The 13,026-nt window shown below is 42.8% G+C and overlaps 1 protein-coding gene across 1 annotated transcript in view; it reads left to right on the top strand.

The window, feature by feature from the left end:
* Positions 1–13,026, top strand: part of OVCH2 (ovochymase 2) — a 72,644-nt gene that overhangs the window by 25,022 nt on the left and 34,596 nt on the right. Inside the window, exons 12-13 of the mRNA XM_069967883.1 lie at positions 4,498–4,631; positions 7,604–7,744. Of these exons, the coding sequence (XP_069823984.1) occupies positions 4,498–4,631; positions 7,604–7,744 (275 nt within the window). The remainder of the gene's footprint in view (positions 1–4,497; positions 4,632–7,603; positions 7,745–13,026) is intronic.

Genomic DNA, 13,026 nt, shown 5'->3' with positions numbered 1-13,026 from the left:
GGGATATACTGTTTATGCCTTGTTTTTTGTGCAGGTGGGATTGGCAGTGCCGGCTCTTATCCTCTCTGCTGTTTAGCATTATCCAATTGTGTTACTGCATCATTTTTGTAACAACTAGATTCCAAAAGGGGACAAAGCACTTAGGAAACTAAAACATAACTTTTAATCAATACAACACCAAAAATCTCCAAATAACGCAAGTACAAATGCACACGTGATTTAACAATTCCGCACTAGAGATGGTAAAGCAATATGAGGGGGAACCATACAAATGCAGGGATACACGGAGGGACAAAGTGCACACTGTCCACTTCTGATACAACAGTACTGTCCCTGCCTTTTGGGGTGACCCACCTCCTTAATAGGGTGGCCCCAACCACGAAGACTTTCCCTTCTCTACTCTAAGTGCAAGACAAGTAACATACAAACATAAAACCGTGACAATAAATGACCAACACACCACCAAATTCAAAAATCCAACGCGTTTCACCTGTAAAATATTAACAGGATCATCAGGGATACCAAGGTGCAAGAACATACAAATACAAAACATGTAGTGAGATGATCAATTAAGCAAACCCACTTACACTACCTCAGGTGGATTGCTAGCCGATATGAATTACCTGAACAGTTTTATTGAGACCCAACGGATACACAGTTTGAAGCTGGTAAATCCATTGGGTCTACTTCTGCTGGAGTCGTCTATCAAAGTGTCCCCCCCCTGAATGAAGGATGTACCACCTCAATTACTTGGAATATTATTGAGTATGGGGATTCGGGATGACAGTCACGCATATGTTTTGCCACGGGTTTATCATGTGAGTGATGTATATCTCCAACGTACTCCAATACACGTCTTCTAAATTCTCTCTTTGTTTTCCCGACATACTTTAAGTTGCAGGGGCATGATGCCAAATATACCACTCCCGGGGTCTTACAATTAGCAAATTCCCGGTTGTGAAAGATCTTATTGCCACTGCTGTCGGTAAACGATCCTGTTGTCCCAATATAATGGCAAGCCTTACACGTACCACATCTGAATGTTCCTTTTGGAGTACGTTCCTGTAGCCAATTCGTACTAGAAGATGGAGGTACGAAGTGACTATGCGTGATACGATCTCCCAGGTTTCTACCCCTCCTATAAGTCACCTGTGGGGTAGAGTCTACCAGTTGACCTATTATTGGATCCGATGTAAGTATAGGCCAAAACTTAGAAATGATCTGTCGTACCTCACTTGAAGCATTATCGAATGTTCCTGTTATCCGTGATTTGGCCCCTCCAGTTTCTCTTGTTTTGGGGGTCAACAACAAGTGTCTATCCTTAGAATTGGCATTTTGAAAAGCCTTCTTAAGTACATTATGGGGAAACCCCCTTTCCCTGAAACTTTTTCGCAGAATATCAGCTTCAGTCCTGAAGCTATTTTGGGTTTAACAATTTCTTTTGGCCCTAAGATACTGTCCCGTGGGAATACCCCTTCTGAGAGCAAGGGGATGATGACTTTCCCATCTCAGAAGGGTATTCCCAGCTGTAGGCTTGCAATAGATTTGTGAACATATCTGACCATTAGGACCCCTGCTCAGTGTAACATTCAGAAAATTGAGTTCATTACTCTGTATCTCAAAGGTAAATTTGAGCCTCATATCATTATCATTCAAAATGAATTCCACAAATTGGTCACCTGTTCCTGTCCAAACGACCCCAGTACATGATGTACTGATGGTAATTCTGGATTGGGTCGATAAACACCCTAGTTTCCTCCCACCAGCCCAGTTTCCTAAGTGCTTTGTCCCCTTTTGGAATCTAGTTGTTATTTATTTAAGCAGCACGGGAAGAAATGTACCAATCATAAAGGACGTGACCTCCTTTTTCATTCATTAGGGTCACTATGTAATTTACTGCATCATTTTTGTGCAGATACTGCAGTACTGCAATGACACTCCAACATGTGTGAACACAGCCCTAATTTCTGTGTAGACTTTTGCACAATCAGTGAAGTTAAAACACCTGCTTCTGGCTGGTCAGAGATGGTGAATCACGCCCTGCCCCCTCTCTGCATCATCAGTCTGTGTCTAGCAAACACACACAATGTGAGACAGAGGCATGGAATATTTGTCTCCTAAGGTGGGATAGCAGAGGGAGCAGGAGACAATGTGGATTGGCACAGAGGCCATTTTTTTTCACTTCCTGGATTTCTATTAGCTGCCAGTGTGGCAGAACCATACAGATACAGTAATACATTGTATAGACACATCTTTATAATTTTTAATGGAAAACAAGTTTTCCTTATCCGGAGTTCCCCTTTAATACTGAACATGGGCTGGATTGTTAAGGCACCTTTGCAATGTTAAGACAGGAGAAAATGTTCTAGGGGTATATCTTAATGAGGAAGAGAGTGGGGGGGAGGGATGGAGAGGTGGTGCAAAGGGGTAGTGCGCATATATATATATATATATATATATATATATATATATATATATATATATATAATATAGCTGTTTGGGGGTCTCTTGGGCAATTGTCACGGTGGTCCTGAGTGGAGTAGTGAACCACCCGGATTTTTGGCACTGCCACCCACAGATTGGGGAGATAACCCAAGGAAAATGTGATTGCTGTGTCGGTGTCTGATGAAGGACCACAGAGTTCCGTTAGAATAAATATAATCTTGTTTACTGTGAAGATACTTGATACTGAAACATATAATACACTTTTGCCTTGATACAGTACTGTAGACTTGAGAGACCAGATCTGTACTGAGAGTGAAAGAGGAGGTACAGGCTGGGTTGCATGCTAAGAGGTAGAAAGTTTAGAAGAGTAGAGAGGAGGATGTCTAGAGAGTCCCATCCCAAGTAGTACTGTGCTCTGATAGAACTTTAGAGGTAGAATACTTGAAAGTAGAGAGAATACTTGTGCCCGTGTTTTGACTCCTTGGTCTTCGCACCACCTATTGCCCACCAGTGTCGGGTGACCTGTCCTAGAGGGTGACACAAGCCACAGACCTTGTTAACTGGGATGAGCAGAGTGGTCTGAGTTCTCTGATTACACCCGTGCTGCGAGATAGAGCAAAGGTGCTAGAAGCCTAGACACTCTATCTGGATCAGTTCTTTTACTCCTTGTGTCCTGCACTGTGTTCCTTGTTCTCGGCGTGTGTTGAGATGATCCCTGACTTGTCCTCTCTAGTAGTGACTTAACACTGCATAGTGTTTAATAATGTTGCTTGAGTGAAAACTGTGTCTAGGTCTTGCATATGCATGTGCTCTGCTCAACATCTAAACTACACACAACACTGAACTGGGGACCTGGCAGGAGCCAGGGCCCAACTTAACTGCTGTAGGGAGCGTCCTAGCTTGCGTCCTTCCTCTACAGAATCCAAAGCAAAAAGACCTTACACTTCCTCTACCCATGTGACTTCCTTCCTACAGCACATGTAAGCTGTGCTGTGAGTAGGCGAGGAGTGCGTGTGAAAGATGTAAAGAGAAAGATAATAGGTGAAACGAAGAAAGAACTCTCATTGGTGTACAGATCCATGTGGTACACAAGAGAAACAATAGGCTGCATTCACACGTTCCGGGAAGTTGTTCGTGCTCACGGATCCGTGTGCACGAACAATTTTACAGCTCATTGCTTTCTATTGGGCTATTCTGATGTTCCGTGATTTCACGGATCCGTAATCCGTTCCTCTAAAAAATAGGACATGTCATTACTCGGAACGGATGCACGGAAAGGATTCCCCATAGAAATCAACGAGATCCATGTTTTTCACGGATGTACACTGATGTGACATCCTTGTTCATCTGTGAAAAACACGGATGTGATGTAATCAATGTAATTTAAAATGCTTTAAACACAGATCCATGAAAAAAACGGACACGGATACAAAACGGATGCAAAACGGATGAAAAACAGACTGTTTTGTACGGATCACGGAGGTTGCTGCCGGACCACAATCACGGACCGGGAAAAACACTGAACGTGTGAATGCAGCCTAACCCTTTAGCTTCCACAGCTGTGCAATATCCAGACACACACACTTGCACCAGTGACATCTAGAGGCAAAACTTTGGCACTGCTACATTACCACTTACACATATGAGTACAGACTTTTTTGAAGGGTGTAACCAATAGGCACACCCATGGTGGGACACCACAACTGGAGGATTAAAGAGGACGACCAATGAAAAGATAAAGTCATAGATAAGGAGAACTGTACTTTACTGAAACACCTGAAAAATTTGGATTGTCATAAGAAAAAAGGTATTATCTAGTGAAAAAGTTGGCTATTTATTTAGGTTTTAAAACTCAATGCATGGGAACAAGAAGAATAGCACAGACCTAGAATAGAATAGACCTTACCTCTACTGTATAGTGTATAAAACCTTTACAAATCACCATGTTTAATGATGAGGGATATTAGACCTCCAGCAGCCCTGGGAATGGACATTTATGTAATATGCTTACTTTTCTCCCAAAATCGTTACATTTCATTTTTTTACCCCTAGAAAGTGTATATGGACAATTTCTGTCCCTAAGGGAAAACACATTCTGCTGATCTTCAATAACTTCAATCTTGAGTGGGATTATTCATGTGACCTAGATTACCTGATGATCTATTCTGAATTTGGACGTCTCATTGGTGAGTCCAATACTGTACGTATACAGACAGAGAACCAATTACCTTGTATTCCACAGATACACATCATATTATAGACATACAAAGAGGCCTAGTCACCTCATACCAAAAATTCGGCAGTAGTTCATTCTGCCATATACTATCCTAGTGCAAAAGAGGTCTATATTGCTGAACCCTACTTTACCCACTGGCCTATTATTCACGTATGATTTTACCACTTGTATGAAAATATGGCATATACCACTTTTACATGAATTACGTTCTTATGTGAGTAATAACATAGATAGAATTGATCAAGGCTGATGTATCTATACATAAAAAAGTGTGTAAATGGTTCCGTCGGGCATCTGGTATTCTTGACTGCAAAGGTAGTGGAATTGCATTACTCTTGCCTCCAAAATACTATAAAACTTGATATATACCCCCCCCCCCACACGGCTTTTAGCTGGGTTCACACTTAGTAAGATACTTTTTGAGTAAAGAACGGACGCCGATTGCAATGGAATCAGGGTCTGTTCTTTACTGCAGGGGTGGTATTGCATTAAAATCAATGCTGTCTGCTGTATGCACACATCGTTATTTTAGCACACGTTCTTTAGAACGGGTGTTAAAATAATGTACATGCCTATTATTGGCTATGTTCACACTATGTTTAACAGCGTCCGTTGCATTGCATAGTTGTTAAACTGTTGGCCGCTGGGCTGCATTCAGCCTGTATAATATTTTAACGTCCATTATTTAAATGGCCGCCGCCAGTTTACCAGCATCCGTTGCTAAACCTAGTGTGAACATAAACTCCAAAAAGACCAAAATAGCCTGTCCAAAGGCTTAAACCATATATCCAAAAAACCAGGACTAAGTTTCAATCAACAATGCATAATCTTTATTCAAAACATTTTTTTTGTTAAAAATTCATACAACAACACCATTTAAAAGTTGATCATATAGCCAAGCCCACAGATAGTGTCCACCCCACAGGAGATGTAAACATATTAGTATAAAGTACAATAAAACAAAGTGACTCTGTTTCCAATCATCTATGTCTATAAATATTGCACTAATTCCCCAATACTGACATTCTTGTAGCACATTGCACCAAGCCCAGTGGCCTAATAAGCAGCAAGAAGAAAATAAAATGTGTAAAGTATATTACCTGTGAAGTGGATGTGTGCCGCTCCTCCAACGCACGTTTCGCGTCTAGCTTTTACCAGGAGGCTGGCATTCCCCAGTGTGCCTGTCCTTATATACCCCATAACCACCTGGAGTTTCGGTGTAGAGACGCCTCCCAGCAACAGGCGGGCCCCTGTACGTCATCACGTTGCGTTGCCTAGGACGCTCACCTGACACGGAGATCACGTCACACCCCTCCAGGTGGTTACAGCCTACTTCCTCTCTTCCTACAATCTCTTAAAGCTACACTGTATACAATGCTGTATCTGTAATAAACAATCTTCCCCCTCAGTGCAATATGTAAAATGGACAAGTACCCATATCTCAAAATGAATACATTAAAAATACCGCTGTGAGCATGATAAAGAAATGTGAGTCAGTGCTATGTGAATAATAGTCAATAAAGTACAGTGTGTTGCATGGACCCTTTCACATATCTCCAAATGAATACATTAAAAATAAAATTATGTGCATAGTGCAAAGAATTGATTCTTTAGAACGGGTGTTAAAATAATGTACATGCCTATTATTGGCTATGTTCACACTATGTTTAACAGCATCCGTTGCATTGCATAGTTGTTAAACTGTTGGCCGCTGGGCTGCATTCAGCCTGTATAATATTTTAACGTCCATTATTTAAATGGCCGCCGCCAGTTTACCAGCATCCGTTGCTAAACCTAGTGTGAACATAGCCAATAATAGAAATGTAAATTATTTTAACGCCTGTTCTAAAGAACGGGCGTAAAAATAATGATGTGTGCATACAGCGAAGTCAATGCAACGCCACCCCTGAAGTAAAGAATGGACGCTGATTCCATTGCAATCAGCGTCCGTTCTTTACTTAAAAATAACATTGTGTGAATATAACCACTTCCATGCCCTGTCCACCGAACCGGAAATAATAGCTGTTCACATGATGTTAAGTAGGCCGGTGGCGGCATATTGCATTGAAGTGAATGGTTAATTGATTTGCGGGCACACCCAACGGTGCCCCAAAGTCAATTGTAAAAAAAGAAAATTCGGCCGCACTTTCCATTGTGTGCTAGGCCATGTTCACATTACGTTTAACAGCATCCGTTGCATAGCAACAGAAGTTGTAAAACCCGTTCCTGTAGCCGATACCTCTGTATCGGCTGCAGGAACGTTGTTTTTTTACAATTGACATTTAAAGAGTTAACCATTCACGCCCGTTAAAATAATGCACATGCCTATTATTGGCTTTGTTAACACTAGGTTTAACAGCGTCCGTTGCATAGCAATGTATGATGTTAAACTGCCGGCCGCCATACTTTGCATTGAAGTGAATGACTAATTGAGTTGGGGCACACCCTGATGCTGTTAAACGTAGTGTGAACATAGCCTTGCACACAATGGAAAGTGCGGCCGGAGCTGCACGCTCAATTGTGGGAACAGACAGTTCTGTGCAGCCGCTATTCAATGAATAATGGCGGCACAAAACTGACATGTCAGTTTTTTGTGTGGCCGCTAGAAATCTCGGCCGGGTGTATACACTCTGGCCGGGATTCCCTTTGACTTCAGTGAATCTTTTCTATTAATTTAATCAATGAATCTCTTCTATTAATTTCTATTAATCACGGCCATTAATAGAAAAGATACATTGTGTGAACATAGCCTTATCCTGTTCTGCAGTTAACAACTTCTTCATCTTGTGTCCTCATCAATGCACAAAACGTTGCTGGATATAGAATTTTCTTGTATTCATACAAAACTATTATTGTAATTGAAAATGCCACGCACAATCTGAATCTGAATGTAGACTGACTAACACTCCATCTTCATTGTAGGGAAATTCTGCGGGGACGTCATACCTCGGCCATTACTCATTACTGATACAAACGTCACTCTGAAATTCATCTCTGATTTTAAAGAATACAGAACTGGATTTTCGCTTTCATATCTAGCAGTAGAACCACATTTATACCCAGGTGATGGCGTATCTACATGAATTGTAATATGATGTGTTTTAACTTTCATGAAAAAATTATATATAGATGAAGCAATCATGAAAGGGGTGAGGTTCCGAGGCTTTCATTGATCTAGAGAATTTAGGGTTGGCAGTGCTGTGCTGCGGGATGCCTGGGCACCGAGTTTGGCAAGGTGCTGCTGTGCTGAATTAGTGCAGTGGCTCCTTCAGTCTCAGGATCAATCTCTGGCACTCATGTTTAATTCTGATAATGAAAGGGCATTACTTCTAGTGTAGCATTGCATCTCCCCCACAATCATAAAGAGGTAATAGTGTGGCTGAGCACTACTGATTGGTGGATGTTATCAGTTTTGCTGTACAGCCCAACCAAAGATAGTATAGTCATGACGCCAGTGCTAGTCCAGCACACAGATATGATGGTTGTACCTGCCTTGTGTTTTGACTGGCTGTACTCCCCAAAATGGTCGGTGACCTGCCGGGCTGTGATGGGTCCCTTGGGCTCTTGTCACGGTAGTCCTGAGTGGCAATTAACCCACCTGGACTATCGGTACCGCCACCCACAGAAAGGGAAAAATAACTCAAGGTGTGTATGGAGTCCCGGTAATATAAAAAATAGAACAGCTTTACTGTGCAGTCTCTTAGTAGTACAATACACTTTGGTAGAATAGATAAATCTTTGCATATACTTTAGTGCTTCCCTTGGATGTGCTTACGGAGGTGCTTGAAGAAGTAGAGTAGAGAGGTAGTTGTAGCGGTGCTTGGAAAGTTAAGAGTAGATTAGAGGAGAAGAGTTTGTCGAGGGAGTCCTAACCCAATGTAGCAATGTACTCTGCCGGAACGTTATAGAAATACTTGAAGAGTGAGAAGTTACTTGTACCTGTGTATAGACTTTTGTCTGACCACCTTGCCCTACAGTGTCGAGTGTGCCATCCTACTAGGCTGATACAAGCCCCAGTCGTGGTTATCTGGGTGAAGCTAAGTTTCTGGAGGTGTCCCAGTTACCTGCACTGCGAAATAGGTTACATAGTTCTTTCTTGGTAGCTTTGTCCTATCCAGGCTAGTTCCTCTTGTGTCTCAGGATACTGCCCTGCACTTTTTAGACTGCTTCACAGCGTGGGCTAGGATGTACCTAGACTCTTCTCCCTTTGTAGTGTTTAGCACTGCATAGTAGATATAGTAGGAATACTGAAAGAACTGGTTGTCTCTAGCTGCATCTGTACACACTCGTGTCTAGACTTAAGGCCCTATTACACGGAACGATTATTGTTAAAAAATTCGCTAAAGCGATCTATCGTTTGCGATAAAACATGTTGTGTTGTTGTCCTGAGGAACGATTAGCGACTATATAACGACGTAAAAACGATCGTTCATAACAGTAATCAGTGAATGTAATAACCTTAGTATTGTTCGCTAAAAAATCGCTAGTTATCGCTAACAAACTATCGTTATAGCGAATCTTTGAGCGATAATCGCTACGTGTAATACGGTCTTAACACTTGTCCCACACGGGTCTCCTCCCACTGGGTCGTGTGTGTGTAGTGCAGGGATAGGCAGAAGAAGAGAAAACACCTCCTATTGGCCAGCACAGAACACATGGTACAACAAGAACAGTGACCCATTCCTAACGTCGGCTGTGCATGAAACAACTAGACTCACAAATAAAACTACAGAATTCTACCTTCATCACCAATTAACCTGGACTAAGAAGCTTTTTTGAGAAGTGCAAAGGAGAGACACAAAACACCTGTGGTGGGAGACCACGATAGGCCCCTTAACCCCTTCCCTCCGCAGGACGTACCAGCACGGGACCACAGCTACTAGCGGGTGCCGCCGATCGGCCGCGCCCGCTAATTAGGCCAGTTAGATGCAGCTGTCAAGCATGCCAGCTGCCTCTAACTGTCCTACGTGCCCCTGTCCCTGGTGTCTAGTGGCTGGATCGCATCGCGGGGGGGAGATCCGCTGTACTGAGCCAGCTGGGGCTCAGCGTCGGAATGACGCTAATCCCGGCTCGGCTATCTATTTAGATGGTCTGCTGCAGACCATTATAATAGAGCACCGATCTGATGGATCGGTGCTCTATTATATACACAGCATTGATCTCAATGGGAGATCAGTGCTGTGTATATAGAAGTCTCCCAGGGGGCTTCATATTACTGTATGTGAAGAAAAAAAGTGTTTTTAATAATAAAAAAAACCCTAATAAAAGTTTAAATCACCCCCTTTTTCCCATTTTATAAATAAAAATAAATTAATAAATAAACATGTTTGGTATCGCCACGTGCGTAATCGCCCGAAATATTAAATTATCACATTCCTGATTTCGCACGGTAAACGGCGTAAGCGCAAAAAATTCCCAAAGTGCAAAATTGCGCATTTTTGGTTGCATCAAATTCAGAAAAAAAGATCAAAAAGTTGTATATACGCAATCAAGGTACCGATAGAAAGAACACATCATGGCGCAAAAAATGACACATCAACAGCCCCATAGACCGAAGGATAAAAGCGCTATAAGCCTGGGAATGGAGCGAGCGGGAATGGAGGTATACATGTTATATATGTTTGTAATCGTAACAACTTGAGGAACATGCATAACAAGTCAGTTTTACCATATAGTGCATGGCGTAAACACAAAACCACCCCAAATAAAAAATATTGCGTTTATTTTCAATTTCACTGTGCATATCATTTTTTTTCTGGTTTCGCAATATATTTTATGCAAAAATTAAGTCTGCTATAGCAAAGTACAATTAGTTGCACAAAAAATAAGGGCTCGTGTGGGTCTGTAGGTGGGAAAATGCAAATGCTATGGCCTTTTAAACCTGAGGAGGAAAAAACGAAAATATGCCCCGGAGGGAAGGGGTTAAAACCTAAATAATTATTAATGTTATTGTTATTGTACAGGAATATTAATTAGCCGTGTCATCATATTAATTAGTTGTGTCATCAATCGTTGCTCTGGGGAGAGCTGAGCCCACCTCCAGTGCACCAGACTTCCTAAATTGCATATTAACCCCTTCCCCATGAGGGTGTAACTGCACATCCTCATGCGGGGGGTGGTGGGGAGAGTTAAGGGAGGTGGGGGGAGTTAGGGGGGGAGGGGCACGCGGTGACCCTGCTCTGAATCGCCGTGATTCGGGTGCAATCTGCAGCCCGGGACCGCGGCAATTAGCGGGCACGGACCAATCACTATGCCCACTAATTATGGTGCATTTACACAGACAGATTTATCTGACAGATCTTTGAAGCCAAAACCAGGAACAGACTATAAACAGGGAACAGGTCATAAAGGAAAGACTGGGACCTATCCTCTTTTCAAATCCATTCCTGGCTTTGGCTTCCAAAATCTGTCAGATAAATCTTTCTGTGTAAATGCACCATTAGCCTTTTAAATGCAGCTGTCAAAGTGTTATTAATAAATAATCCCCTCCCCTAATTAAAGTTTGAATCACCTCCCTTTCCCCATTTTATAAATAAATAAACAAACAAACATATTTGGTATCGCCGCGCGCGTAATCTCCTGATCTATTGAATTATCACATTCCCGATGACGCAAGGTAAATGGCATAAGGGCAAAAAAATTGCACAGTTTTGGTAGCATCAAATTCTGAAAATAATAAAATTATAATTATAATAAAAAGCGATCAAAAAGTCGCATATGCGCAATCAAGGTACCAATAGAAAGTCCAGATCATAGCGCAAAAAATGAAACCTCAACCAGCCCCATAAACCGAAGGATAAAAGCGCTATAAGCATGGTAATAGAGCGATTTTAACGGAAGATTAATTTTTTAAAAAAGGTTTTAATTTTTTTAGAAGTCATCAAATAAAATAAAAGTTATGCAAGTTACATATCGTTGTAATCGTAACAACTTGAGGAACATGCATAACAAGTCAGTTTTACCCTAGTTTAAACGGCTTAAATACAAATACTTCCCAAATTAAAAAAATGCATTCATTTTTTCAAATTCATCACACATTTAATTTTTTTCAGATTTTGCAGTGTACTTTATGCAAAAATCAAGCCTGCCATTGCAAAGTACAGTTAGTGGTGCAAAAATAAGGGCTCATGTGGGTCTGTGGGTGAAAAAATTTAAAGGGAACCTGTCACCCCCCGTGCCGGGGTGACAGGCTCCCGACCCCCCGTTAGAGACCCCTATACTTACCTCATCCCGCCGGGTCCCGCTTCTGGAGGTGGTCGGTTCCCGCAGATCTCAGCCGCTGCAGCCCGGCGCGCGCGCTGACAGATGAGTCCAACGCTCATAGAGAATGACGGAGCGCTGGACTCTCCTGTCATTCTCTATGGGTGTTGGACTCATCTCTCAGCGCGCGCGCCGGGCTGCAGCGGCTGAGATCTCCGGGACCCGACCACCTCCAGAAGCGGGACCCGGCGGGATGAGGTAAGTATAGGGGTCTCTAACGGGGGGTCGGGAGCCTGTCACCCCGGTACGGGGGGTGACAGGTTCCCTTTAAGCGCTATGGCTTTTTAAACACGAGGAGAAAAAAACAAAAGCTCAAAAAAAAAATTAGTCCGGTCCTGAAGGAGTTAAGGAATATGGCATTATCTCCGGGATAGTGCAGCCAATTTAAAATTAAACTGGAACTGTTGGATTCAGCTATGTACAGATATAGCTATGTATATACCAGCCTGGCCACTGCTTTTAGAGTAGAGTGGTGGTCGGTAACCTAGACGAGTTGTCTACAATGGGTTGATGTGGGCAGCGTATCAGAAGAAAGAGGCAACTTTGCAAAATGACTGTATTTGCAAAAATATTAAACTTGAAGAGCTCTACAAGTTTAACTATATTAGTTAAGATGGGAATACCCCTTTAGGGTACGTTGACACGTACAGGATCTGCAGTAAATCTGCAGCAGATTACATGGTGCAGATATCAATGAAACTAAATGACTCAACACTGCATCAAATCTGCGACATCAAATTTGCTGTGAGCACACCCTTAGGGTGCGTTCACACGTAACGGATCCTCAACGGATTTCTCGCTGCGAATGCACATCCCGCTGTGAGTATGTCAGCAGCCCGCCCCGTTAACCCCCCGTCGCCGGAGCGTATACTTCACCTTCTCCCAGCCCTGGCTTGCTTCGGGGCCCCCAGCGTCTTCACGTCCTGCTCAGCCAATCAGTGTACTGCGGCGGGGCAGCACACTGATTGGCCAAGCAGGACGTGCCAGGAGCCCCGAAGCAAGCCGGAGCGGGGAGCAGGTGATGTATATGCTCCGGCGGCCGGGGGGGTTAACTGGGCGGGCTGTGGATGGGATGTGGGCATCCC

This window comes from Dendropsophus ebraccatus, chromosome 4 (genome assembly GCF_027789765.1).
Source record: "Dendropsophus ebraccatus isolate aDenEbr1 chromosome 4, aDenEbr1.pat, whole genome shotgun sequence".
NCBI classification, from domain to species: domain Eukaryota; kingdom Metazoa; phylum Chordata; class Amphibia; order Anura; family Hylidae; genus Dendropsophus; species Dendropsophus ebraccatus.
This window is presented reverse-complemented; position numbering and strand designations above follow the sequence as displayed.